General features: G+C 43.1%; 1 protein-coding gene across 1 annotated transcript in view; it reads right to left on the bottom strand.

Annotated features, from left to right (window-relative positions):
• The window catches only part of wu:fb13g09 (ATP-binding cassette sub-family C member 5), a 59,793-nt gene that overhangs the window by 1,867 nt on the left and 31,836 nt on the right, over positions 1-26,090 (bottom strand). Inside the window, exons 18-28 of the mRNA XM_061686343.1 lie at positions 25,896-26,042; positions 23,801-23,930; positions 19,961-20,114; positions 12,054-12,182; positions 11,648-11,834; positions 9,452-9,541; positions 6,868-7,057; positions 6,638-6,797; positions 5,032-5,110; positions 4,835-4,948; positions 2,525-2,689 (exon numbers count right to left, since the gene is read on the bottom strand). Of these exons, the coding sequence (XP_061542327.1) occupies positions 2,525-2,689; positions 4,835-4,948; positions 5,032-5,110; positions 6,638-6,797; positions 6,868-7,057; positions 9,452-9,541; positions 11,648-11,834; positions 12,054-12,182; positions 19,961-20,114; positions 23,801-23,930; positions 25,896-26,042 (1,545 nt within the window). The remainder of the gene's footprint in view (positions 1-2,524; positions 2,690-4,834; positions 4,949-5,031; positions 5,111-6,637; positions 6,798-6,867; positions 7,058-9,451; positions 9,542-11,647; positions 11,835-12,053; positions 12,183-19,960; positions 20,115-23,800; positions 23,931-25,895; positions 26,043-26,090) is intronic.

Here is a 26,090-nt window from a genome sequence, read left to right as displayed (position 1 = left end):
TCCATGGCCACAGTGTATAAAATCAAGTACCAAGGCATGCAGACTGTTTTTACAAACATTTGTGAAAGAATGGATCGCACTCAGGAGCTCAGTGAATTACAGTGTGGAACTGCGATAGGTTGCCACCTGTGCAACCAGTCCAGTCATAAATTTTCCTCACTCCTAAATATTCTACAGTCAACTGTCAGCTGTATTGCGAGAACATGAAAGTGTTTGGGAACGACTCAGTCACTAAGTGGTAGGCCCTGTAAACTGACGGAGCTGGGTCAACGGATGCTGAAGCGCGTAGTTCAAAGAGGTCACCAGCAGAGACTCGTTCTCTGGAGTCACGAATCACGCTTCTCCATCTGGCAATCTGATGGACGAGTCTGGGTTTGGTGGTTGCCAAGAGAACAGTACTTGTCTGACTGCATTGTGCCAAGTGTAAAGTTTGGTGGAAGGGGGATTATGGTGTGGCGTTGTCTTTCAGGAGCTGGGCTTGGCCCCTTAATTCCAGTGACAGGAACTTTGAATGCTTCAGCATACCAAGGGATTTTGGACAATTCCATGCTCCCAACTTTGTGGGAACAGTTGAGAGGTGGCCTCTTCCTCTTCCAACATGACTGTGCACCAGTGCACAAAGCAAAACCCAATAAGACATGGATGACAGAGTCTGCTGTGGATGAACTTGACTGGCCTGCACACAGTCCTGACCTCAACACCTTTGGGATGAATTAGAGCTGAGACTGTGAGACTCTCGACCACTCACTGTGGGAGCCGTGCAGCATTATGTCGCCTCAAGATTGAAAGTCTGGATGTTTTTTAGAATAACAATAACGAGTGAAAATAGTTAAGTTAGATACATTTGAGTGAGCCAATTTTGTTAGAAATGGATAGTTGTAATGCCTTGGTGCTCACCCACGAAGGTAAGTGCGTACAGATTCACTTCTTCCCATTAAACTGCTTTGTCACCTCATCGTTTTATTTATTGCATTACTCATGGCTCTAAGACTTTTGAGAGAGTTTGTGAAGATGATATAACCACAGCTGATGCTTTTGTGTAAAGCATGAAAGGCTTTTTGTATGGTCGGGCGGTCAGAGTGAGCGCAGACTTTGATGTTGACAGGCGGCGACAATGACAGCGTTATAAATAAACTACGATTTAAAACATTTAAATACCATCCCTAACTGTCACATAAGTGTAAAAAAAAGCACTGTCAAATCAAAGTAAATCAAAATAAAAAAGTAAAACTTCTTAACCTTTGAAGACTTGTTATGGGGCGGGAATATTCAGTTTTCATGTTCGTCATTAGGGCTTTCAACTAGATGTTATTTGGAATCTCGGCCTCTCCTGAAAGGGCAGAATTCCCCATGCAAAAATCCTACAAGTGTGAATCACTAGTGTGGAGGCCATCATCCTTAGGCGACTGATGCGCTAGTTAGGCTATGTCATTCAGATGCCGGGGAACCGCCTGCCCAAGATTGTTCTTTTTGGAGAACTGGAAACTGGAGTTCGCCCTCGAGGTGGACCTAAGAAACCGTTCCATGACCACCTGAAGAAAGCACTTCTCTCCTGCAATATTCCTCCTCAACATCTTGAGAATCTTGCTCAAAATCGCCTGTTTTGCTGTGTTTTATGCAACGAAGGAGTCCAGCATTTTCAGACGCAACAGAGGGAGTACCGAGAAGAGAAGCATTGCAGGCGGCCCTTTTCATGCAGCGACCTGGGGAATTTCCGATCTATTTCCCGAGGTGTGCCAATCATTGGGCTGACAAGTCATCTCTCAGCCCACCAAAGCAAATAAGAGACAATGTCGTCATCAACATTGATAGACTGCCATAAGCATAGACAACATGTTATTTACGTTAGCATCTGTGAACCTATTGTGCTCTGTAAAACCCTGTCACGTGCCAGAAGGCACCAAAGCCCTGGCTAATATGGAAGCAGTAAGTGGTGTAAAGGAAGTATTGTTGAAGTGATTACATTCATCTTTGTATGTGCAAAATTGAGGTTGTTTGTGGAAGTTACAGAGAGTCTTTGCCACACGTGCATATACACACACACACCTCTGATGATTTGATTTCACAAAAATTCATCTATGTATAAGCCATTTATTTTTAAGGGTAATGTAAAATTAGTTTGAAATGATACTAAACTGTTTTGCAATCATAGTTTGTGGTATATTTGAACTATTAATATACCGTAGGTGTGGTGTATATTACTGGCATTTTTTTGCTATTCATGGCAGGTCTCAGTCCCGATCTACCCAAAATAGATTCCCACTGAGCGCAAGTCTCACACATTACACAAGATGATGAAGTTTTGTTTGACTTTTTAGGCATATTTTCCAGAACATTTTGGTTGAATTCTAAACTATTGCACTTTTGGACCGTTCCACTGTTCACTGAGGAATAATTTTAACTCTGAAAAAAATGGCGCCATCATTAGCATCCAGCCTGCTTGAACACAAGATAATGGATGTTAAGTGTTCATTGCCATCAGGTCTGTTTCAATGTGCTAATGGCGTTCTAAATGGTGCCGCACCTGGCCGTCGTCCATGACCATGACTTTGCTGCAGTTCATCACGGTGTTCAGACGATGGGCGATGATGAGGCGCGTGCAGCTGCGAAATTCACAGCGAATGGTCTCCTGGATCAGGCCGTCAGTCTCGGTGTCGATGGCCGCCGTTGCCTCGTCAAGCACGAGGATCTGAGACAATGTAGCAAATGTTTAATAGCATATTAAAGGCGCCATTTTATTTGCTTGTATTAGGGCTGAACGATATATCATATCGATATGTAGTTATGTACATTCAAGATATTAATATCTATCTATTAATATCTCAAAATTAATGATATCAACGATATAGATTTTCCCCACTTGCAACTGCATGAACAGCTCATTTTTACGCTTGCCCATGAATACAACGCTAGGGCCAGCGAATTACGAACCTTATTTCAAGCTTGTTGTGGATTAACAGCTAAAGCCAGCCAATGACAAACGTCTGAGGGTGGGAGCTACGAGGAAGACACAAGCGCGTACTTCCTACACACAGCGGGGAATTTATAAAGAGCGGAAGTTATCGACAGAATTCAACTGATTTAGTGGCAAAAAATAACTAATCCTCCATTATTTAGAGGTATGTTGTATTAAAAAAAATAAGTTCCTAAACCAGAGCAAGGTGCAGGTCGTGATCACTTGCAACGAGGCAAGCCAGCACAGCAGTGTTACGTTCCACCACGTGAAACAAACACAACAATGTTTTTAGTGGATTGAGCAACATCGTAAATTGTGAGAGGTCTTGTCTGGCGCCACACATGATTAGCAGGCTAGTGTTCCTCTCAAATAATCTGTACAAGTTGCACGGCTGCACTCGAGCCTCACAAGAATGAAAACACTGATACAGTCCACACAGACAGACACTGTTCAATACATATTCCATATAGATATGTTGTCTTTTGACGACTATAAAGTACTACACTATTGTTCCAAGTTCCACCAGTTTCAGCAAAATATATTTGTTAAAGCAGAGCTGCAGTAAAATGTCTGATTTCTACTTTAGTTGTTGGTGACTTTTTGTTAATGTTGATGACTAACAGGGAGTTCTAATATTGTATCAATATCGAGATATCTGACATGAAATTTTGTCCATATCATGTGCCTGCCACCCACCAAGTTTGAAATTAAACAACCAAGTAAATCTTTTGTTATCTGCCAAGTTCTGAAACTGTGTCTTTTATGTAACATAATAATGAAAATATATACATACTACTTACATACAATTTACATAAGAACAGCTATCCTCGCGGATGTTCTCTTCCAAAGACAACATCAGCTAGGATGGGCGAAGATCCAGAGCATATTAGGTCAACACTTTTTAAATTAGTTTTAATTTTTTTTTATAGGTACCATGAATAACAAAACATTTGAGTCAAGAACAAAGAAAGTGGATTCTAAAGCAGTATTGAACAAGTACCAAGGAAGGCAGAAGAGTAATTTTAAGTGAAGGAAGGATACAAAAAAAGTGGGTGTGAGGGAAGGAAAGAAGAAGTGAAGAAAGGAAGGAGTCAGCAAGGAAAGAAGCAAAAAGCAGGTCTAAGGTGGGTGGAAGGAGGTAAAGAAGAAAGTGAGAAAGGAAGGACGCATGAAGAAAAAACAGGTGTGAAGGACGGAAGGAAAGAAGGAGGGGAGGAATGAAGAGAGAAGTAGGTTAAAAGGCAACGAAAGTAAGGATGCATGCAAAAAAACCTGGTCTATGACAGGGAAGGCAGAAAGGAAAGAATGAAAGAGGGAAAGGAAGAAAGGGGTCAACAAAGGAATGAATAAGGTCAGGAAAGAGAGAAGAAAAAAGGTCTGAGGTAGAAGAAAAGGAGGTAAAGAAGGAATGTGGGACAGCGGGCTATAGGGACGGAAGGAGGAATGTAAAGGTTCGCTGATACTTGGAAAACTGTCGCAATTATAATGGTAATATATCATTGACAGTAACTTTACGTAATTCCTGCTGACAGCGAGTATACTTTGAAGAGTTTGATGCTGCCATTGTTATTGCTATGCATTTGACGAGCGGCGACTGGAAGTTAGCACGCCAACCTCAGCCCAAATGTGGAAGTGGTGCGTGCATAGTCCATTACACAGCTCCTCCAAGCATGTTAAAGAGCTGCAGCTATAATGCACGCCACTAGGGGCCAATGTTGTCCCAGGCGAGCTGCACACTTAAAGGCACTCAACAAGATATGAACATTTGTTGCTGTTCTTTTTAAAATCATCTCGCGCTAATATATAATGACCTCTTGAACGATTCATTCCAAGCAATGGTCTCGTGGGAAATGTGGAATATTATACAAAAATCATCACCTTGCTCTTGCGCAGCAGTGCTCTGGCCACGCAGAGGAGTTGCCGCTCGCCCACTGAGAAGTTCTCGCCGTTCTCCGTCACCTCAGAGTGGATGGAGTGAGGCAGCTGGCTTACCTGAGAAGCGTAACGATCACACAGGAAGTCAGTGGAGGCTCATTTGCTCTATTCTCACGTTCGCATGACGTGTCATCACCTACCATCTCTTTGATATGAGTCTTCTCCAGCGCTTCCCATATCTGCAGGTCTGAGTATTGATCCCATGGGTCTAAATTGGTCCTGTTGCAGAAACAAACACCCATTTAAGATGAAAAACAATCAGGATTCATAAACCTTTTCCAATCACATAAACAATCATGGCGCACGGTGAACGACTGGTTAGCACATCTGCCTCACAGTTCTGAGGACCGGGGTTCAAATCCCGACCCCTGCCTGTGTGGAGTTTCCATGTTCTCCCTGTGCCTGCGTGGGTTTTTTTCCGGGTACTGCGGTTTCCTCCCACATCCCAAAAACATGCATGCTAGGTTGATTGAGGACTCTAAATTGCCTGTAGGTGTGAGTTTTATTATACAGGTACATTTCAATAAATTTGAATATATTTATTCAAAGAACATATCTCAGCCACCCGGCCATGGAAGACGCACACTGGTGAGTGTCAAGTTACAGGAAGCCTCACTAACATAACAAAGAGCAGCTCATTCAACGCAAGTTTCAGAACATTCTATTTCTAATTTTGGAACGCTGTTGGGAAATGCGTGCTGCAAACCGAAGGAGTATGCAGTATCACCCTGAGCCACAACATGAAAGGAGTTGCGTTGCTAAGCAAAAGATGTCGGATTAGGTATGACATACAACATTCACTATCGTTATAATACGATACTATAATATTGACTTGTTGGGTCGGATTGAGGCAAGTTCATATTCACACCACAAATGAACCGAGTCCATTTGGAAGCGGACCAAGACTACCTCAAAAAGTACTGTTGGTCTCGGAGCGGTTTCTTGGTGCACACCTGAATTCGTTTCTGTGTATTCACACCTGCACAAAAAGTTCTCTGGTTTGTTTAAAGCAAGCCAAATGTGGCAGGTGTGAATACACCTTAAATTGCCTGTAGGTGTGAATATATGTTCAAGATCTACATTTTTACTCTCTTTAAACAGTTCCTTACATAAGATCCAGAAACTGTTACCAGCTTCAAATTTTAAGTACAGGGTCCTCGGTTTATGCTGGAGTGGCGATGTAACTCGAAATTGTACGCGTCGAAATGTGCCTTATTCTGCTAACGCAGTAGTAACGCAGTAGTAATGTCACAGTTTTCCAGTATCTATTTGTATGAAAGACACTTCAGGGTGATAAATACAAAACAATCCCATGAAATTATTACAGTGTTCTCCCACGGGGGACAGGGTCCAAGCCCTGTTGCGAATCACGAAAATCTGTGAATTATTATTGCCCCACCCCAAAATGGTTTATAGGTACCTAAAGATACCACAAAATGGATGGAAAACATTACTTTTGTCTAAATGAAGCTCCTCAACTCACTTCAACATATTTCTTTGGCACTAAGATGCCACAAGACACCAAAGCAGTACTCTCATTGCTTTGGCTTGAGCGGAAAAATACCAAATAGATGACCAAGTATTCTTACGCTCCTGCATAATCTAGTTCATTGTACGCCATAATGTAACCTTGAAACGTTGTATGTCTTGACAGTCGGAAACCAAGGATCTCTATTGACTAAAATCTATTTTCATCAGATAGCAAAGCATGAACTTTGCTCGAGTATACATTTCAGAGTGCATCACCTGACAGTGCCGATAAAGAGCACAGGCTCTTGAGGGATGATGGCTAGTTTGCTCCGCAGGTCGTCCAGGCCGATTTGGGCAATATTTACTCCGTCAATGGTGATGGAGCCCTTCGCCAGCTCCACAAGTCTGAATAGAGCCAGACCCAGAGAAGACTTCCCTGTTGAGGAGAAGGTATCAATACGATGGTAGAAAGTTATTTTAAAAAGTGAGCGCTGCGGGGTAACAACCTGATCCGGTGCGACCCACAATGCCGATGGTCTCTTCGGGCTGGACAGTGAAGGACAGATCCTTCAGCACCAACGGCAGGCCATCACGGTAACGCATGTCCACGTTGTGAAAGGTGAGCTTCCCTTGCTCAGGCCAGGACAGGGGGGGAGCATTTGATGGGCTTTTGCATGGCGCTTCACTTTCTAGAGACTGGGACGCATACCAATACAGGCTTGTGAATATTGAAGTAATTAACTCAGTGGCATTTTCTTGGAAATTGTAAGGAACACAGCTATATTAGCAGCGAATGTAATAGTGTGCTAGAGGTGAAACGATTCGTCGATCAATTGATAGATTAATCATAGATTAATCTATTAATCTATGATTAATAGATTAATTAATCTATTAATCGTTTAGAGCCATTGTTTAATTGTTGCGATCCTTGAGAGGCTCAAATCCTCTGATTTGAGCCTCTCAACAGTAAATATTTTCCAATTTCTGTCGTCCTCCATAAAAGCACTGATTATCTTTGTGTTTAATCAAAATAGGACATTTGCAAATATCTGCTTTACTTTGGAAAACAATGTTCAACATTTTTACCTATTTTATGACATGTTACAGACCAAACCAGTAACTGAATCATAAACAATTTATTGAAAAAAATAATAGCGTAATTTATTCAATCAGCCGTAGCATGAATAACTTGTAATTAACAGAGTTGAACCTGGAGCCCAGAAGTCTGCCAAACTAGTAGCCCTAATCAGTACCCAAGAAAGTAGGTCTCAGTTTCACAAAGGTTAGTGAGTACAACATCACTCTCTCTCCTGTAATTTTGCTGAATTGTTGTTTATTTTGTTTTGTTTGGTCATTAAACAGCACCAAATAAACAACAATAATCAGTTAATAAACAGCAATCAGAAAACAAAATGCAACAAAAGGGAAAGAATGTTTGATCTGATTATTCAATTAGTCTATGGAATAATCGATAGAATAATCAATTCTATAATCTATAAATATTCGATAGCTGTAGCCTTACACTGTACATGACAGAAATAGGAGTTAGGAATGGGCAAGATATTTAAGTTATTTTTCATGGTAGTTAAACTATTTTTAAGAGCAAGGCCATACATTTAAAACCAGCCGTGAGCAAAGTTTGTTGCATTAATTTAGCCACCTTTTTCATTAGAATTGGTAAATTAAAATGTATGGATTCATTTTCTATCCATATATATCAGTAAATAATTGTTTAATTGATTAAATGTGAATAATATAATTTAAATATTAGTGGAATAAAAAAAATCTATATACATTGAACATTTTATTTATTTTATTTTGTATTTTATTAACACTAGAATTAAGAATTTTACTATTAAACTAAAATATTTCTCTCCGAGCCACAGTTTTTGCCTGTGTCATCACATAATTTTGTGTTTTGGCGATAACATTATTTCGGCTGAAAATCAAAATGCTCTTTGGGGCCATTTTCGGCTGAAAATTCGGTCTGTCACGTCAGTAGTCAAAATGATACTTTTCCGCCCCTGATCCTATAAGTCGTGGTAATACACAACATAAGCTGTTTGCCAGCTGGTGAAAAATTCAATATTTAAGTGCAACAAAACATAGTTTAAAGTATCATCACGAATGACATCAGCAAATCTCGTCACACTTCAGCTCATTGAGCAGCTCAGGGATTAACTCTGCCAAATTGTTTTTCTTTTGCTCTTTTCATGTTTTTTTTTTTTGTGATGATCCTGACAGACAGACATACAACATACAACGCCATTTGGTGACAGTATTTCTCTGAATAAACCTGCCTGTTCCATCTTCATTTAGTGTTAAAAGGAGGAATAGTTTCACTTTAGTTTAGTTTTATTTAGTGATGCACGGAATTTCCGGCGACCGAAAATGGCCCAAAAGTGCATTTCGGTTTCCGCTGTTCGGGTACTACCGGGGAATGCGTGGTACACGCTATTTTACGCCACCCCTGCTAACTGCAAGCGACAGGTGGCTAGCTAATGCGGCTAAACACAATGCGGAACAGCGAAGATGAACGTTTGCTTCGCATCTGGTGCCAACGCAGCATAAATCACTAATCATCGCCTCCATGGCAGCGAAAAAGTTACACTTCTGACAATCATCGTTATCACGAAGCAAGGATGAGGAGTAATTAACAGGAGAAAGACAGAGAAGCCATGTTAATTGCTAAACTATCGACACATGTAGTCGCAAAACACAGAAATAAATGATTGGGTGATACAGTATGTACACTTGTCACATAGGTCTGGATGGAACAACGTTATAGTGGAGAGTAATCAACTTTGAAGCACAAGATAGCACGCAAAGGAATAAGTGTCTCGAGAGAAAAAAAATACACAATAACGCTACACAGCCACGCAGGACCGGAACCGGAAATTAGTACGTCACTGTTACGTCACCTCAGAACAGGGGCCTACAAGTTTAAAAGTACATTAATATAATAAATATCTATAAGATAACACAAATAATCATAAACTCTAAAAACATGTGCAGGTACAGGTATGACGGGACATGGCAGTAATCTGACTGCTTGGAGTTCCAGGGTCCATCAGCATATGTGGCACTTACCTTTATGTAGTGATTGATCCTCTCTACTGATGTGAAGCGAGCCTCCGTCTCTGTGAGGAGCCTGACTGTGAACTGAAACAAGCCAGTCAGCTGCAGGTGACAGTAGCCGGGGTGAGGGAGAGAGCGAGAGAGCGAGAGAGAGATGAAGGTGAATGACTGACGCTCTGCTGTATTAATTATTATTAAAAACACTCCAGCTATCCATCGGTTCATCGAGATATTCAGTATTTGATGAGTCTACTGTGGATGTAGCTAACAAGGCAAAGGTGCGATATACTGTACGACTGGGTTGTTGTTTTTTTGTAAAAACTGAACACACATACTGACTGCACGGAAGTCAGGCTAGTGAACCACTACAATGTCAGTCAGACACGTACAATGAATAATTGTTTGCTACTCAAATAGCTAGACCTGGACCTTCGACTAGGATACATGCATTTAAGTGTTAGTTTCCACTTGCGTATTTGGGACGAATGTATGTACCCAGAAATGTACTCGTCTGATATCTATAGCAAGAGACACAAAGATTGTGATGTATGTAATTACATCAATCTGCATTTATAGTTTGTATCACAACCGAACACAAACGGCACGGTTCTGTGTAGAAGCTGGTCAAGATACAAGACAAATACAGTAAATGCCTCCCTTTTTTAACAAACAGGATCGCAAGTGTAATCATTTCAGTTCGTAGAGGATCATGAAAGAGTTAAACACACCTGTTGCTAACCAAAAAGGCCGGTGAACGCCATCGCAACGTTGCAGCTGTAACAGCCAATCAAAAATGCAAAAAAAAAAGTTTCTGGGTTTTGTGAGTAAGCAAGACCCACTCCCACCAAGCCAATACAGTATACAAAGTATGTATACATGTTTAATTGTATTTTCATATGTACCTCTGGCTAGAAAGCATAGCACAGAGTCTCTGTTGCCAAAATGGGTGCAGTCAGTGAATGGTGTGCTCAATCATTGCCAATAGCCTCTCAATATACCCACACTGCCCTTTATTGTCACCTGTTTCGTCTTTGTGGCAGTTCGCTTATTCCTTGACAATCACGCCATGTTTTTGTGGTTCAATAGAAAATAATACAGTACAGTATATTGCTTGTGGAGCCTTAAAACACAATACAAGGTCACACACCTTACACACACAGCGGTAGATGTCTGGTGCTCAATTGCTTGATGTGCAGCAAAAGAATCGGTAACTCATTTTTTTCCACAATGTTTCACTTCAGTTGCGTTCGTCTCGTTGGTGCACGGCAAGCCTTAAATTACACGCTGGCAATTAAGGCAATTAGCGTGACAGTGACTCTGCCTTGTGGTCTTTTCCGGTACACACATAAAGACCACCGGGCTGTTTTTGTCTCAATTTCGCTCCTTCCTAACCAAGGACATCAAACGCCAAACAATCCTATCTTATAAGATTATCCTATAAGAAGTATGTTAACAGTGGATTTGTCCCAATTTTAGGGCCCGAAACAGGTTGGGTAGAACAATCTTAAATAATGAACACGTTTAATAGTTACACCAAAAACTCTTTATGTTTGTGGGGAAAGTGGACGTCGCCCGAGTCATGACGCCGGTGACGTGGAATGGATCAGTCCGGAACAATGAAGCAGTCATAAATAAAAACAAACATGTCTCACCCGATGTCATTTTTCTGGTATAAAAGATCTGACGGCAAGTATTTTCCAAAGCAAGTAGTTTTTTGAAGACATTACCATTTTACAAACTGAAGAAACACTCTGCAAAGATCAGCGCATATCCAGAAGCGTTTCTGCTTCCACAGCTTTGTGAGTTCACGTGTGATCACGACAAATTTCGAGATTGGCGGCGGAACAGAATGTTTGTGTGCGCAGTGTTTTGTGTTGAGATTATCAGAACACACAACATCATATACGACCAAAACTCTTTTTTTTTTCCTCTTTTTTTAATCTTCATGTGTGTGCTATGTAGCAGATAAAATAAATAAATAAAATACAAAATTCAAAAATCCTTGTGTACCAGGCCTTAATTTCAAAGCTGCTATGTGACTGTGTTGAACGTTTGGCTCATGTTGTGACTTTAGCAAGCTTTAAATGGGTGCCGCCTGTCGCTTGAGCTATGAAGAGTATTCCGAGTAGGTGAGACCTCATTACTCATGTGAGAAAAGGCTCCAGTGTCATGTTGCTTAGTGGTTACGTGAGGAAAGAATTTACGAACCTGCACCGCGTATGATATAGCCAGGCCTGCGTAGGCAGGAGGTATCTGCTGGTGCATGAAGACAATGAGGAGTGCGACAGCGGTGATGAGCAAGATGCTGATGAGGTCGAGGCGCACGGCCAGCCAACGCATTGCGCAACTGAAGAGGTAGTTGGAGGCCTGGTTGGTATCCAGCAATTCCTGATATCTGTCAAACAGAAGCAACAAAAACTTTAATCCCTGCTGGCTGAGGGCAAATCTCCTTTTATCGGTGCATTTGGGACGTTTCCTCCTTTCATTTGGCTCCTTACCTTTGAGAAATACTACCAGCAAAGATAAAAGAAAAACTTTAATGATCTCCATTGGGGGAAGCTGACGCTAAAGAAAGTAAGAGAATGCCTGCTTGGCAGACATTAAATAAGCTCACCTTTGGAGGAAGTCACGCTTCCTTCCAAAGGCGTGAATGGTGGAGAGGCCCTGGAGGCTGCTTGCGATGTGGGAGGTGAATGGTGACTGGCTGATGTTCTCCAGTCGCTTCAGCTCACGAATCAAAACCCTGACGAATAAAATAATAAATATCTATCATTTACTTTAAATCGTATTTTAAATCCAGGCTCACAGGTCACGTCATTTGCGACACACTAATGCAGTGATTTCCAACTACTGTGCCGCAACACAGTATGCCGTGCGCAAGGGATTATCTGGTGTGCCACAGGAAATTATCCAATTTCACTTAATTAGTCCCAAAATTATTTTTTATTTACTACAAATAATGTATCTTTGTTTATCTATGGGGGCGACATGGTGGACGACTGGTTAGCACATCTGCCTCACAGTTCTGAGGACCCAGGTTCAAATCCGGCCTCGCCTGTGTGGAGTTTGCATGTTGTCCCCGTACCTGCGTGGGTTGACTCCGGTTTCCTCTCACATTCTAAAAACATGCCTCGTAGGTTAATTGAACATTCTAAATTGCCCGTAGGTGTGAATGTGAGTGCGAATGGGTGTTTGTTTATATGTGCCCTGTGATTGGCTGGCGACCAGTTCAGGGTTTACCCCGCCCCTCGCCCAGAGTCAGCTGGAATAGGCTGCAGTACACCCGCAACCCTAGTGTGGTTAAGAGGTACGAAGATAGTGTGCCGTGAGATTATTTTTCTCATAAGATCCAATACAACAACAGCTGTATCAAACACTGTGCCTTTATTTACAAACAGCAAGGTGAGAGGCTGTCAGAAAAGTACTTCATGCTGAGAGTCAAGCATTCACTTTATTCAGCGACTCAACCAAAGAACAAAATGGGCTTCTTGTTTGTGATGGGTGGCATATTATTTTATTTGATATCCTATTGTATTATCAAAAAAGGAATGCTGGAAAGGTGACACGGTGTAAAGATGAACACCTGACACGTCACCCATTTTGTTTTAAACAAGTTGTTGTTGTTGCCACTTATGGTACCTAAGATCCCACAAAATTGTTACATCAGAGCAGTAACAGAATATCAAGCATTTATCATTATTTGCCTTTTCCTCGGAAACCAACAGAAGGTGGGATAGCGATGCAAGTGTTTCTACTTTCGCACATCGACATGGCATCCTGCAATCAGATAATTTGTCAGTGCCAGTTGTGTGGTGTATAATATACAGTGTGGTACCTTGACTTACAAGTTGAATTTTGTTTTCCATGAGTAAGCTCATAACTCACTTTCCTCCTATCTAACCCTTACCCATTGAAATGTATTTAAATCTCATTAATCAGTTCCAGCACCTCCAAAAAAAAGTTTTAATACTATGAAGTTGAGAAAATAGCACTGTACAGTAAAATATAAAAACATTATAAAACATAATAAAAAAAGAATGTGAATACACCAACTGGTTTTATAAAGTGTAATTAAGATGAAAGTCACACACTATAGTACATTCATTGTGTGGATGTGCCTGTAAGTGGTACATCAAGAGCCTGAGTCAATCGGGTTGGCGGGTGTTAGTTTCCCCCTTGGTGTTTGTGAGTGTTTTCATTTTGGGTTTGTGTGTTGGACTATGGAAGCACGGTGGGAATAGTGCTTAGCACATCTGCCTCACAGTTCTGAGGTTTGGGGACTGAATCTGGGATCTGACCTTCTTGTGGAGAGACTGCATATCTCCATGTGCTTGCATGGGTTTTCTCCGGGTAGTTCGGCTTCCTCACACATTATAAGTACATGCATGTTAAAATCATTGAAGACTCTAAACTGTCCGTGTGAGTGTGAATGAATGGTTCTTTGTCTATATGTGCACTGCGATTGGGTGGCTACCACTTTAGGGTCTCGCCCAAAGTCAGCTAGGATAGGCTTCAGCGCACCATATGAGGAAAAGTGGTACAGAAATGGATGGATGGATGAATGTTTGACTGTTTGCCTTGTTCAACAAAGGGCTGAAAGTGCATGGCTTTTTTAATTATTATTTTTTTACTTCACATGAGCACCATTGCCAAAGCTTGCTCATAATTCAAATTTGGGCTCACAACATGAAGCAAAAAAATTTACCAAGCGACAGCTCGTGACTCAAAAACTCATAAAAGTAGTGGCACTCGTAAGTTAAGGTACTACTGTACTTGTCAGGCAAGCAACAATTTCTATCCAGACTATGGGCTCAAACATCACACAACTGTCACGCCTTTCCAGTGGGAAAATGCCGGCTTTCACCGGCAATATATGATTTAGCGAGTAAGATCTGAGAACAACAGACATCTTGTCGAGACATCAGCGCTAAAAACAACCTTGAAAAATGAGGGAATGGAATTGGCAGGAATGACAACTCACTGTGGAGCTTTTTGATCCTTAGATGTTTTGTCTTGCTGAGTGCTGTTTTTCTCCATTATCATGTGTGATATTCGGATAATCATCACACACAGATGGCCAAGCAATGAGGGACACCAGACATCATAACGTAGTTTGAGCGAGGTTTATTGACGAAAGGTGGGAGGCGTTACGGTCTACTTTCAGAGGCCCGGCAAAAAGAAACGGACGTTGTGGATGCGAATGGCAAGCCCCCCATGAATCATTTGCTTTTCTCATAAAAGCCGAGAAAAGAGAAGCAACAAACATGACACTTTGCCTGTCGGAAGCATTGATCCTGACAAACATGTTTATGCTCTGGGCAGTTTCATTTCAAAATTTAATAAAAGAACTGCTTTAGATGTGGGTAATTTTAGCAGGATTTTGATGTAACATGACCACACATCCCAGGAAGATTGCTTTAAAAATCACCAAGGGTGATGATTACTTATTTGCACGTTGGGATCCCTCGTGAGTGCACCACACTTGAAATAAAAGTCAGTCTATCGTGTCTTTTTTAAGTGAAGTAAGGATAACTGTATCAGAACCTACATTTAAAAAAAATGCAGTTTATGCTGAGTTGAGTTGTTATTCAGAGGCCTGTGCAGTGATTTGGAGGTTGGATGCAAATTTACATCTATTCAAACTTGTCTTGTTGACAGCCATTGGCACATAGACACACATAGGATGACATTTATAGTTGACAGCGCCTGATGCTTATCTGCAGATGCAAAACAAGGTGCTATAAAGGTTGTTTCATAAATTTGCAGGGCTGAATAAGTGCTCGTTTGTGGAACAATCACTGTGTGCCGGGCACAATCAATGCAAAAAGAGGAAACCTGTTCTCTTATCCTTCTTTCTGAATGGGTCATTTCAGGCAACATGCATCTATCATGTTTAGGGGAAATCACCCTGGATTGCCCAAAGAAAGAAATGAAATTGATCATTGGTGGGAGATTCGTCCAAATGTCAAGAATTACAGTTTTACAAAGACAGAGAATGGGCTTGCGTATCATTGTGTTATGATTCATAAAGGGCAAAGGACAGGCATGATTAATCAATATCAATTACTACAGGCCTTTTTACAGATTTTTAGGGCAGTGACTTAAATTTAAAGGTTCCATATTTTGCCCAAAAATTTTTTCTAGTATTTGGGATGTAAAATTGTCTCTATGGTGCCCCAGGAAACGTGAAATATGAATTAAAATCATCCAGGCATTCCTGAGTTCCAGACGTTTTTTTGCCAAGTGGCCTGAAATCAAGTCATTCGAATTTCTTAAGCTCATCTACGTCACTAGCAAAGATCTCCGCCCACCTCTCTGCTCCCGAGCCAGCGCTGTCAGCATCACAAACGTGTGATCTCACAAGTGTGCCTCCTAAATGGAGGCAACCAATCAGAGGGAAGGTGGCTGTCTTAGCCAAATGGACAAAGCGGATACAAAACTGGGTCAAACAGAAGTAGTTGTCAGAGGAGCCTTTTCTGGACACTGGTATGCCAAAACCACGTTTTTTAAAATGAAACTGACACTTTTATCATAAGTCCATGTTAGAGAGTCACGCTATAGAGGTCTAAATAGCCAAAATATGGGACCTTTAAAAGTTTATGACAAGTCAGTGGTGCAGTTCAGCATTAGGATGTAAAACACACAACATAACATTTATTTGTAATCCAAACTGTGTCTGTCAAATACACAATCTAATTTGAAAGTGATTTTTATCTTGGCCCCTGAGTACAATGGGGCGTCATTAAATTGTCACAAATACCTTTGTGACAATTGCACGTTGGGATCCCTCGTGAACACAAATACCTTTGTGACAATTTAGTGTGTACCCAAGTGATATATTTGTTTACAAGCAGCAAATTCAACTCTGTTTTCTTAAAAATACATTTTGTGGTTGAAAACTAAATCATCCATGACAAAGAGGTCCTAAGTGAGGGACCAGACAAAGCACGGCTCAAAGACCCCTTATGATGACGACTAACGATGGACTTTGTTTTCTCTTGCCTAGACGTGGTTCACCGGGGCCCCCCTCTGGAGCCAGGCCTGGAGGTGGGGCTCAAAGGCGAGCGCCTGGTGGCCGGGCCTGCACCCAGGGGCCCGGCCGGGCACAGCCCGAAAGGGTAGCGTGGGTCCCCCTTCCCATGGGTTCACCACCTGTGGGAGGGGCCATAGGGGTCGGGTGCAGTGCGAGCTGGGCAGTGGCCGAAGGCAGGGACCTTGGCAATCCGATCCCCTGAGGGAAGGAGGCCGATCTGGTGTGTGAAGTTGAGATGTTCCGACTAGATATAGTCGGACTCTCCTCCACACACAGCTTGGGCTCTGGTACCAGTCCTCTCGAGAGGGGTTGGACTCTTTTCCACTCTGGAGTTGCCCACGGTGAGAGGCGCTGAGCAGGTGTGGATATACTTATTGCCCCCCGGCTCGGCGCCAGTACGTTGGGGTTTACCCCGGTGGACGAGAGGGTAGCCTCCCTCCGCCTTTCGGATGGGGGGATGGGTCCTGACGGTTGTTTGTCCCTATGCACCAAACAGCAGTTCAGAGTACCCACCCTTTTTGGAGTCCTTGGAGGGGGTACTGGAGAGCGCTCCCACTGGGGACTCCATCGTTCTGCAAGGGGACTTCAATGCTCACGTGGGCAATGACAGTGAGACCTGGAAGGGCGTGATTGGGAGAAACGACCCCGCCAATCAGAACCCGAGCGGTGTTCTGTTGTTGGACTTCTGTACTTATCACGGATTGTCCATAACGAACACCATGTTCAAGCATAAGGGTGTCCACATGTGCACTTGGCACCAGGACACCCTAGGTCGCAGTTAGATGATCGACTTTGTGTTCGTGTCATCGGACTTGCGGCCGCATGTCTTGGGCACTCGGGTGAAGAGAGGGGCGGAGCTGTCAACTGATCACCACCTTGTCGTGAGTTAACTCCGATGGTGGGGGAAGATGCCGGTCCGATGTTGCAGGCCCAAATGTATTGTGAGGGTCTGCTGGGAACGTCTGGCAGAATCCCCTGTCAGAAGGAGTTTCAGCTCCCACCTCCGACAGAACCTTGGTCATGTTCCGGGGGAGGCGGGGGACAGAGAGTCTGAGTGGACCATGTTCCGCGCCTCCATTGCTGAGGCGGCCGACCGGAGCTGTGGCCGTAAATTGGTCGGTGCCTGTCGTGGCGGCAATCCCCGAACCCATTGGTGGACACCAACGGTGAGGGATGCCGTCAAGCTGAAGGAGGAGTCCTATCTGGCTTTTTCGGCCTGTGGGACTCGTGAGGCAGCTGATGGGTACCGGCTGGCCATACGGAATGCAGCTTTGGTGGTCACTGAAGCAAAAACCCGGGTATGGGAGGAGTTTGGTGAGGCCATGGAGAAAGACTTCCAGACGGCTTTGAGGAAATTCTGGTCCATCATCCGCCGTCACAGGAGAGGAAAGCAGTGCACCACCCACACTGTGTATAGTGGGGATCGGGCGCTGCTGACCTCGACTCGGGACGTTGTGGGTCAGTGGGGAGAATACTTCAAAGACCTCCTCAATTCCACCGACACGCCTTCCCATGAGGAAGCAGAGTCTGGGTTCTCTGAGGCGTGCTCTCCTATCTCTGGGGTTGAGGTCACCGAGGTGGTTAAAAAGCTCCTTGGTGGCAAAGACCTGGGGGTCGATGAGATTCACCCGGAGTTCCTAAAGGCTCTGTATATTGTGGGCCTGTCCTGATTGACACACCTCTGCAACATCGCACGGACATCGGGGACAGTGCCTCTGGATTGGCAGACTGCGGTGGTGGTCCCCCTTTTTAAGAAGGGGGACCGCAGGGTGTGTTCCAACTACAGGGGGATCACACCTCCCTGGTAAGGTCTATTCAGGGGTTCTGGAGAGGAGGGTCCGTCGGGAAGTCGAATCTCAGATTCAGGAGGAGCAGTGTGGTTTTCGTCCTGTCCGTGGAACAGTGGACCGGCTCTAGACCCTCGGCAGGGTCCTTGAGGGTGCATGGGAGTTCGCCCAACCAGTCTACATGTGTTTTGTGGACTTGGAGAAGGCGTTCGACCGTGTCCCTCGGGGAGTCCTGTGGGGGGTGCTTCGGGAGTATGGGGTACCGAACCCCTTGATACGGGCTGTTCGGTCCCTGGACGACCGGAGTCAGAGTTTGGTCCGCATATCCGGCAGTAAGGCTGCCCTTTGTCACCGATTCTGTTCATAACTTTTATGGACAGAATTTCAAGGCGCAGCCGAGGCGTAGAGGGGGTCCGGTTTGGTGGCCTCAGTATTGCATCTCTGCTTTTTGCAGATGATGTGGTTCTGTTGGCTGCATCAAGCCGTGATCTCCAACTCTCACTGGAGCAGTTCGGAGCAGAGTGTGAAGCGGCTCGGATGAGAATCAGCAACTCCAAATCTGAGACCATGGTCCTCAGTCGGAAAAGGGTGGCGTGCCCTCTCCAGTTGGGGCATGAGATCCTGCCCCAAGTGGAAGAGTTCAAGTACTTCGGGGTCTTGTTCAAGAGTGAGGGAAGAATGGAACGGGAGATCGACAGGCGAATCGGTGCAGCATCTGCAGTGATGCGGACTTTGTATCGGTCCATTGTGGTAAAGAAGGCGAAGCTCTCGTTTACCGGCTGATCTACGTTCCTACCCTCACCAATGGTCACGAGCTGTGGGTCGTGACCAAAAGAACAAGATCCCGGATACACCGGGAGGAGACCCCGGGGACGACCCAGGACACGGTGTAGAGACTATGCCTTTCGGCTGGCCTGGGAACGCCTAGGGATCCCCCCGGAAGAGCTTGATGAAGTGGCTGGGGAGAGTGAAGTCTGGGCTTCCCTGCTGGAGCTGCTGCCCCCGTGATCCAAATCCGGATTAAGCGGAAGAAAATTAATGGATGGATGGATGAATGAATCAATAATGGATTGTAATTTTCCCGATGCACATTAAAGCCTTCAGTTGGGGTACACCGCATAGTTCAAAGAAGAGACTTTGGCCTTTCTCTACATAATTGATAGGAGTTCTATTTTGGACTGTGGTCAGTGCATTATTGCAGGATATGGACGGGAAACAGGGACAGAAAAGAAAAAAAAGAAACCTAAAAAATCTGCAATGTCCACAGGGTACCATAGACGCAGTTTGTTTCTAAATTCCCTTATATTTCAATCAACACAACAGCAGAATCAGTTTTACAACATTAGAAAACCTTGCATCTTTCCCAAGATACCAAGGAGCTGTTGATCATACTCTACTGCACAATTTGTGCAGAGCATCAGAAAAAGGAAAGTGCCTGCCTGCTTTAAATCATTTACAACAAAGGGTAATCTGTGAAAAAAGAAACCAGTTACTGATAGCAGTTGGCACGTTTGGAAATAAAGATAACAACACACTTAATGCGATTTTACTCCCTCCAAGAGAACTCACGCATACCAGCTATCTGCATTATCTAATACATAATCATGAGATAATACCCTCGGCCGGCCAATTTTAGAAGCCCTTAACATTGTCAAGCTAAAACATTGGTCCAAGAGAGAGGAGAATGAGAGTCTGACTGACCTGGAAACACGGTTGACAAGACAAAGGAAGGCTCCCAGGGGCAGAATAGAGATGAGGAACCAGGGAAAGACGATACCAACCATTGCCAGGCAAAACAGCACCAGCGTGAGGTTCTGTAGCAGCATTTCAGCTTGCATGGTAAGGCGGACATCCACTTTGAAGAGAAAACATGACCACCGTAAGACAAACAGGAGACGCTACAAAGTCTAATGCCTTAAAGCTCATAACATTTGGTCATTTTTTCTTGGAAAATAGGACTTAATTTTTGTATAGATTTTGATCCAAATATGTGGCATCAGAATATCTCACAAGCCGTCTGCTAGATCTTATTTCGGCCAGCATCAAAGGATTAATCTTTACTTTTTGCTTTTTTGTTTGGCTTTTTTGCCTTCAGTCCAGCATCAGCGAGCGTTTACAGCGTAGGTGTCAAACTCTTTTTTTTCACGGGCCACATCGTATTTACGACTTCCCTCGGAGGGCCTCTACGACTGAACCCATATAAATGAAAGATCACCTCATATACTGTAATTACATACATTATACACAACACATTGATGAATAACCAGTTTTAAAATCAGAAGCCTATAAAAACCTTTTTCAACTTTTACATTTCTTTTCAAAGGGGGATTAGTAACGAAAAATGCTTGCAAATATCTCAATGGTATTACACTAGAACAAAACTCGCAATTTTGATTTGGTTTCGTGGGCCACATAAAATTATGTGGTGGCCAGAGCTGGCCACCAGTTTGACACCTGTGGTTTACAGTGTCATGATGATCCCCAGTAGTCATGTAGATGACTCAGCAGAAGTGTTGCTTCTGTTAAGCCATCTTTAGCACTGCTACTGGTTTTACAGTACTTTGAATGTTTTTAACTTTTTGTTGACAAAGGACTTTGATTTGGATCTTCTGTGACTGGTGACATGCATTTGACTGTAATGTTTGACAAGAAGGCCACTGAGTCAAGATGTAAACTGCTATGTTAGCTTCTTGCGCTAGTGTATGCTTGTCACATGATAAAAATTGTATATTTGTGACAGTTGTCAAAAATGAGAATGAACAGGTTGATTGAAAAGCAACTCCCTATTTTAAAATGTTTTTCAAAATTATTTTGTTATACTCTTTCTTATCATATTTCTTGTAAAAAAAATCATAAATAAATTACAATAACTTAAAAATAGGTAGTTACTTTTCAATCTTTTATATTATCAGTGTGTTTTTTGTTTGTGTCTAATGCCTTAAAACGTAGTAGCTCACATGTCTGCCTCACAGTTAGAAAGTTCAGGGTTCCAATCTCAGGTGTGTGGCATTTGCATCGTGCCCCCATGCTTGCATGAGTTTTCTCCGGATACCACCGGATACACATTCAAAAAACATGTGTTAGGTTAATTGAAGACTCTAAATTGTCCATACGTGTGAATGTGATTGGTTGTTTGTCTATATGTGCTTTGCGATTGCCTGGCAACCACTCCTGGGTGTACCCCCGCCTCTTGCCCAAAGTCAGCTAGGACAGGCTCCAGGTCACCTGCGACCCTACTGAGGACAAGCGGTACAGCAAAAGGATGGATGCATGTGACTTAAAACATTGCCTGTACAGTTGCTGTATAGTGTAGGGACCAAGCCCCATTGCGAATATTGAAAATCTGCTCACCTTCCTGATCAAGTTAATAGAAGCCACAAGATCGGGGCAAAGGATTACTTTTTTTACTTGGACAACGTGATGGCCTGTCTAAATCAGTGGTTCTCAACTCGTGGGTCGGGACCCAAAACTGGGTTGTGGACAGCGAGTAAAAAAAATTGCACGTATTTATATTCAGATTTTTGGGCTACAGTACAGAGGCGTACAGAGTTCCCACATGGAACATAGTAGGAAAGTGACAAGAAATGTTCCTTCCTTGTGCTCCAGCCATTAGTTTATTCTGTAAACAAATACATTGCCTCTGGTTGGCAGATGTCATGGCAAGCAATACGCCTTTAACGGTACAGCAAACTCATTTGAAACAGCATTTAAAAATATAAGATACTGTACGTTTTCAGAGGCTATTTTTAAACCAAAAAAAATATTTTTTCTTTGTAACTTCTATCAAAGTGCGTTGTGACTTTGCAACAACAGGAAAGGGTCCAAGGTGACAACAGATGAGAACCATTAATTATATTTTTGTTCCATCATCCTAGTTACTTGGTAACAAACACCACAAGATGGCACCAAAGCAATACTTTTGTTAGAACGGGATTTCCGATGGCCCAAAAACAAAGAATAGGTACATTTTTCTGAGAATAACGGAGGCTAGGTTACACCAAAAAAAATCGTAAATTTGCAAGTGATGAATTGCAATTACAAGGAGAAAACTAATGAATCATTCATGTGGATTAGTCTTTTCTCTTTCCAATGAGAACATGACAATATGTATAGTTAAATGTGTAGGAAACGCATTTTAAAGCTCTCATCCACAATTTTTGGCACCCCCTACTGCTAGAATTCAGCATTACATCAAAGCCGTCCATTGCTTCTTAAGACCTAGGCTGTGCCAACGTCTCTGTCTCTCCACCTTTCGCAGATGACGATACACCAACGACGTGTAAGAGTTTCTGAAACCCGTGAGGTAAATAAAATGGGAGGAGACAAACTGTAAATAGTTCAATATCCAGGGTACATAAATGTTCTTTAACCTCTGCTGTGTTACAGTACCGTTTGTTAATGTAAAGACAGACATACATTTCTGGGTTAAAGCAAGTGTAAGACAGAAAAGCCCCTGACGGTTGTCCTGTCTGTTTCAGGGTCCAACACAGCCCCCACGTCTTCTTCCTCATTTCCGATATCAATTCCTGCTTTTCGTGTCATGTATCCAGAGCTCGGCTGGGATATCGCTGGCGATCGATGTCCGTCGGGAGATAAAGGACTCACGGCTGAGAGAAACCTCCCCCCTCCACGTCATAACAGATAGAAAGGCAGCATTGTTGCGATGCTCTTTTATAATCAAGTGGATAAAGGTTCTCGCAAACCACATCACTGGGTCACTAGTAAGTTAACTTAAACACACATTAAACAAAATGAGATAAAGATCAATAATAGCAATAACAAAAGATCAGTAAGGACAAGAGGATTGCTGGGCAATCTTTTCTCCGGTACTCTGGTTTCCTCCCAAATTCCCAAAACGTGCATGGTAAGTTAATTGAAGACTCTAAATTGCCCGTACGTGTGAATGTGTGCGTGATTGGTTGTTTGTCTTTGTGTGCTCTGCAATTGGCTGGCGACGAGTTCAGGGTCTCCCCCGCCCCGAGCCCAGAGTCAGCGGGGATAGGATCCAGCATGCCCGCTACCCTAGTGAGGATAAAAGCAGTATGGAAAATGGATGGATGGATGGAGAGGATTGCTATTATCGTAAGTGTTTTCTAACCCACACAGCTGTTTGGAGCCAATGGCTCCGCGAAGAGGTAGGTTTTTTTCGGGGGGGGGCTGAGGGGGTGGGGTGGCATCATCTTTTATTATTGTTTTCGTTCCTTTTTTTATTTTATGCAACAGAAATGCAAAATCACATTTTTAGTGAGTTTTTTTTTTTACAACAATGCTCCGCCCATTGCTTGGCAAAATGCTTAATTTCGGTGCCGTCATTTATTGCTACGTCATTTGCGCTGCGCCACCAACTGGGCGAGCTGAGAAATTAATCAGGCGTCCACGAAATATATATATAAAAAAAATACCACCGAAAAATACAGCAAGATTTTAGAGGAGCTGACAGGCTGAATCAGCATCGTGTCATCCCCTCGAGTAGTGGCTTGGGTGAAAAGAACTTTTTTTTTTAAAATAAAAAAAGTAGTGGATTACAAGTTTAAGACTCACCCTCATCCATGTCCCTGGAGAAGCGGGTCAGGATGCGGCCGAGTGGCGTGGTGTCAAAAAAGCACATGGGGCTGCGGAGGAGTCGGCGGAACAGCTTGTCGTGGAGGACGGAGGCCGCCTTCATCGTGCACTATCAACAGAAACAACTCAAGTGTTAGAAAACCATGAGGTGATACATGGAAACGTGCAGCTTAAAGAAACATACGGTAAGGAGACAGTTGCGGCTTTGGCTAACACACGGTTTGTCACATTCAACACACATAGCATGGGTATATAAAGACTCAGGCTTCTAATGTTCGCAGTTGTGTGTTTATTTGCTGCCATATCCTCATCCATAAGACTTAACTCTGATGCTGACATAAAGGTTATGACCTTTAAATCCGGAGACATTTTACTGTTTGAACAGAAATTACATGTGGCAGTGGAGAACAGATTAATTCTATTAATCGAGTATTCAACACTCCCAAAGGTGTCACTGCAGCATGGGTGGGTGGTGGGGGTGGGGGCGCATGAAAAAGAAGCAATTTAAGTGGCATACATTAACACAGCAACCTAACCTCATGCAATGCAGTGTCAGCATGGGTTAGCTGGTAAAAGAGGACACCCACAAAAAGGTGCACCTGCTGACATATCAACAGTAGCTATTCTGTAGCTGCGAAAAATGGTGGTGAAAAGATAAACTGATTTGGCCCACAGGCATTGTTATTAATAATAGAGTGGCTATGGAAGCTAGGACATACGACAAAGACAAAAAAAACACATGAGCAAAATTAAAACTTGATTAAAAAAAAACAACTCCAAATTATCCCTTTACCAGGCACACATTTCAATATATTGGAAATGTAACTTTTCAAGGGAATTATTCCACTTCACTTTTTTATATACATTTTGACTATTACCATGGTGGACCCAAAATCCAAATCTCAACACTGGTTGACTTCCAAGTTGTTCTAAATTTTAAAACGAAGACTATTAGTTCCAGACTCAAAATATTGTTAATCCTCTGTTATTGTACAGGTAGTTTTTATGTTTTAGTATTATGAATTTTCAACACCGCTTATGCTGGTTAGGGTCGCTGGAGCCTATCCCAGCTGACTTCGGGTGAAAGGCGGACTATACCCTGAACTGGTCGCCAGTCAGTCGCAGAGCACATATAGACACGGACAACCATTCGCACTCACACCGTCACTGAGTGAGAACTGAACCGACGCTGCCCGCACCAAAGTTAGGCGAGTGTACCACAACACCATCAGTGACTAAATATATATCAACATATTTAAATATTAATTTATAGTAGTACTTATTTTGTTCTCAGCAGATAGATCGCATGTCACATTGAGTCTCATTTCTTGATAGTTGGTTATCATACCCTTTGTCATCACTGGTAACCACCCATCCATCCATTTTCTGTACTGCTTCTCCTCACCAGGGTCGCGGGCGTGCTGGAGCCTATCTCAGCTATCTTGGGCGAAAGGCGGGGTAAACCCAGAACTGGTCGCCACCCAATCGCAGGGCACATATAAACAAATAACCATTCGCAGTCACATTCACACCTACAGGCAATTTAATTTAGAGTCTTCGATCAACCAACCTACCACGCATGTTTTTGGGGTGTGGGAGGAAACCGGAGTACCTGGAGAAAACCCACGTAAGCATGGGGAGAACGCGCAAACTCCACACAGGCGAGGCCGGGATTTGAACCCCGGTCCTCAGAACTGTGAGGCAGATGTTCTAACCGGTCGGCCACCCTCCCCCAAAAAGCAGGAGCAAAACACACTCGTTCAGTTAGTCTCACAGGATTTCCTGACATTACTCATGTTGACGGTTTTGTTTCACTTCTGGGGCATATTTTTGCAATGATTTGGTGCATTTAACTTCAGAGGATCCACCATCGCCTACAGCTTCCGCATGCCTGATATACAGTAGATTCATCAATGTTATAATTTTTCTGATATCAAATGAGGTGCTCAGGGTCCAGTTTGAACACCCAATAAGCAAATACGGTTCCTTGCCCTAAACTAAAGCTTTTTGGTTGTGGTAGGGGGATCAGACTGTGAATGAAGCCCGTGAGGAAAGCACCATGGGGCTCTCTTACCTTTACAAACACCAGGCCTCGTATGGTCTTGAGGAACAAAGCGGCGCCCATGGAGAGAATGTAAACAGTTGAATAGAACTGAATGTGAGGGTTGAGGCTCATGCTGTCCTTCACCATTGTATCATTCCCTGAGATTAATGAAGAGTTCTGGGGCAGAGGCATATGGAGGAAGAAATTAATAAGGTTGAGTTAATG

The sequence above is a fragment of the Phycodurus eques genome, chromosome 9, assembly GCF_024500275.1.
Source record: "Phycodurus eques isolate BA_2022a chromosome 9, UOR_Pequ_1.1, whole genome shotgun sequence".
In the NCBI taxonomy this organism is placed as follows: Eukaryota; Metazoa; Chordata; class Actinopteri; order Syngnathiformes; family Syngnathidae; genus Phycodurus; species Phycodurus eques.
Note: the sequence above shows the minus strand (reverse complement) of the source record. Positions and strands in the feature narration are given on the sequence as shown.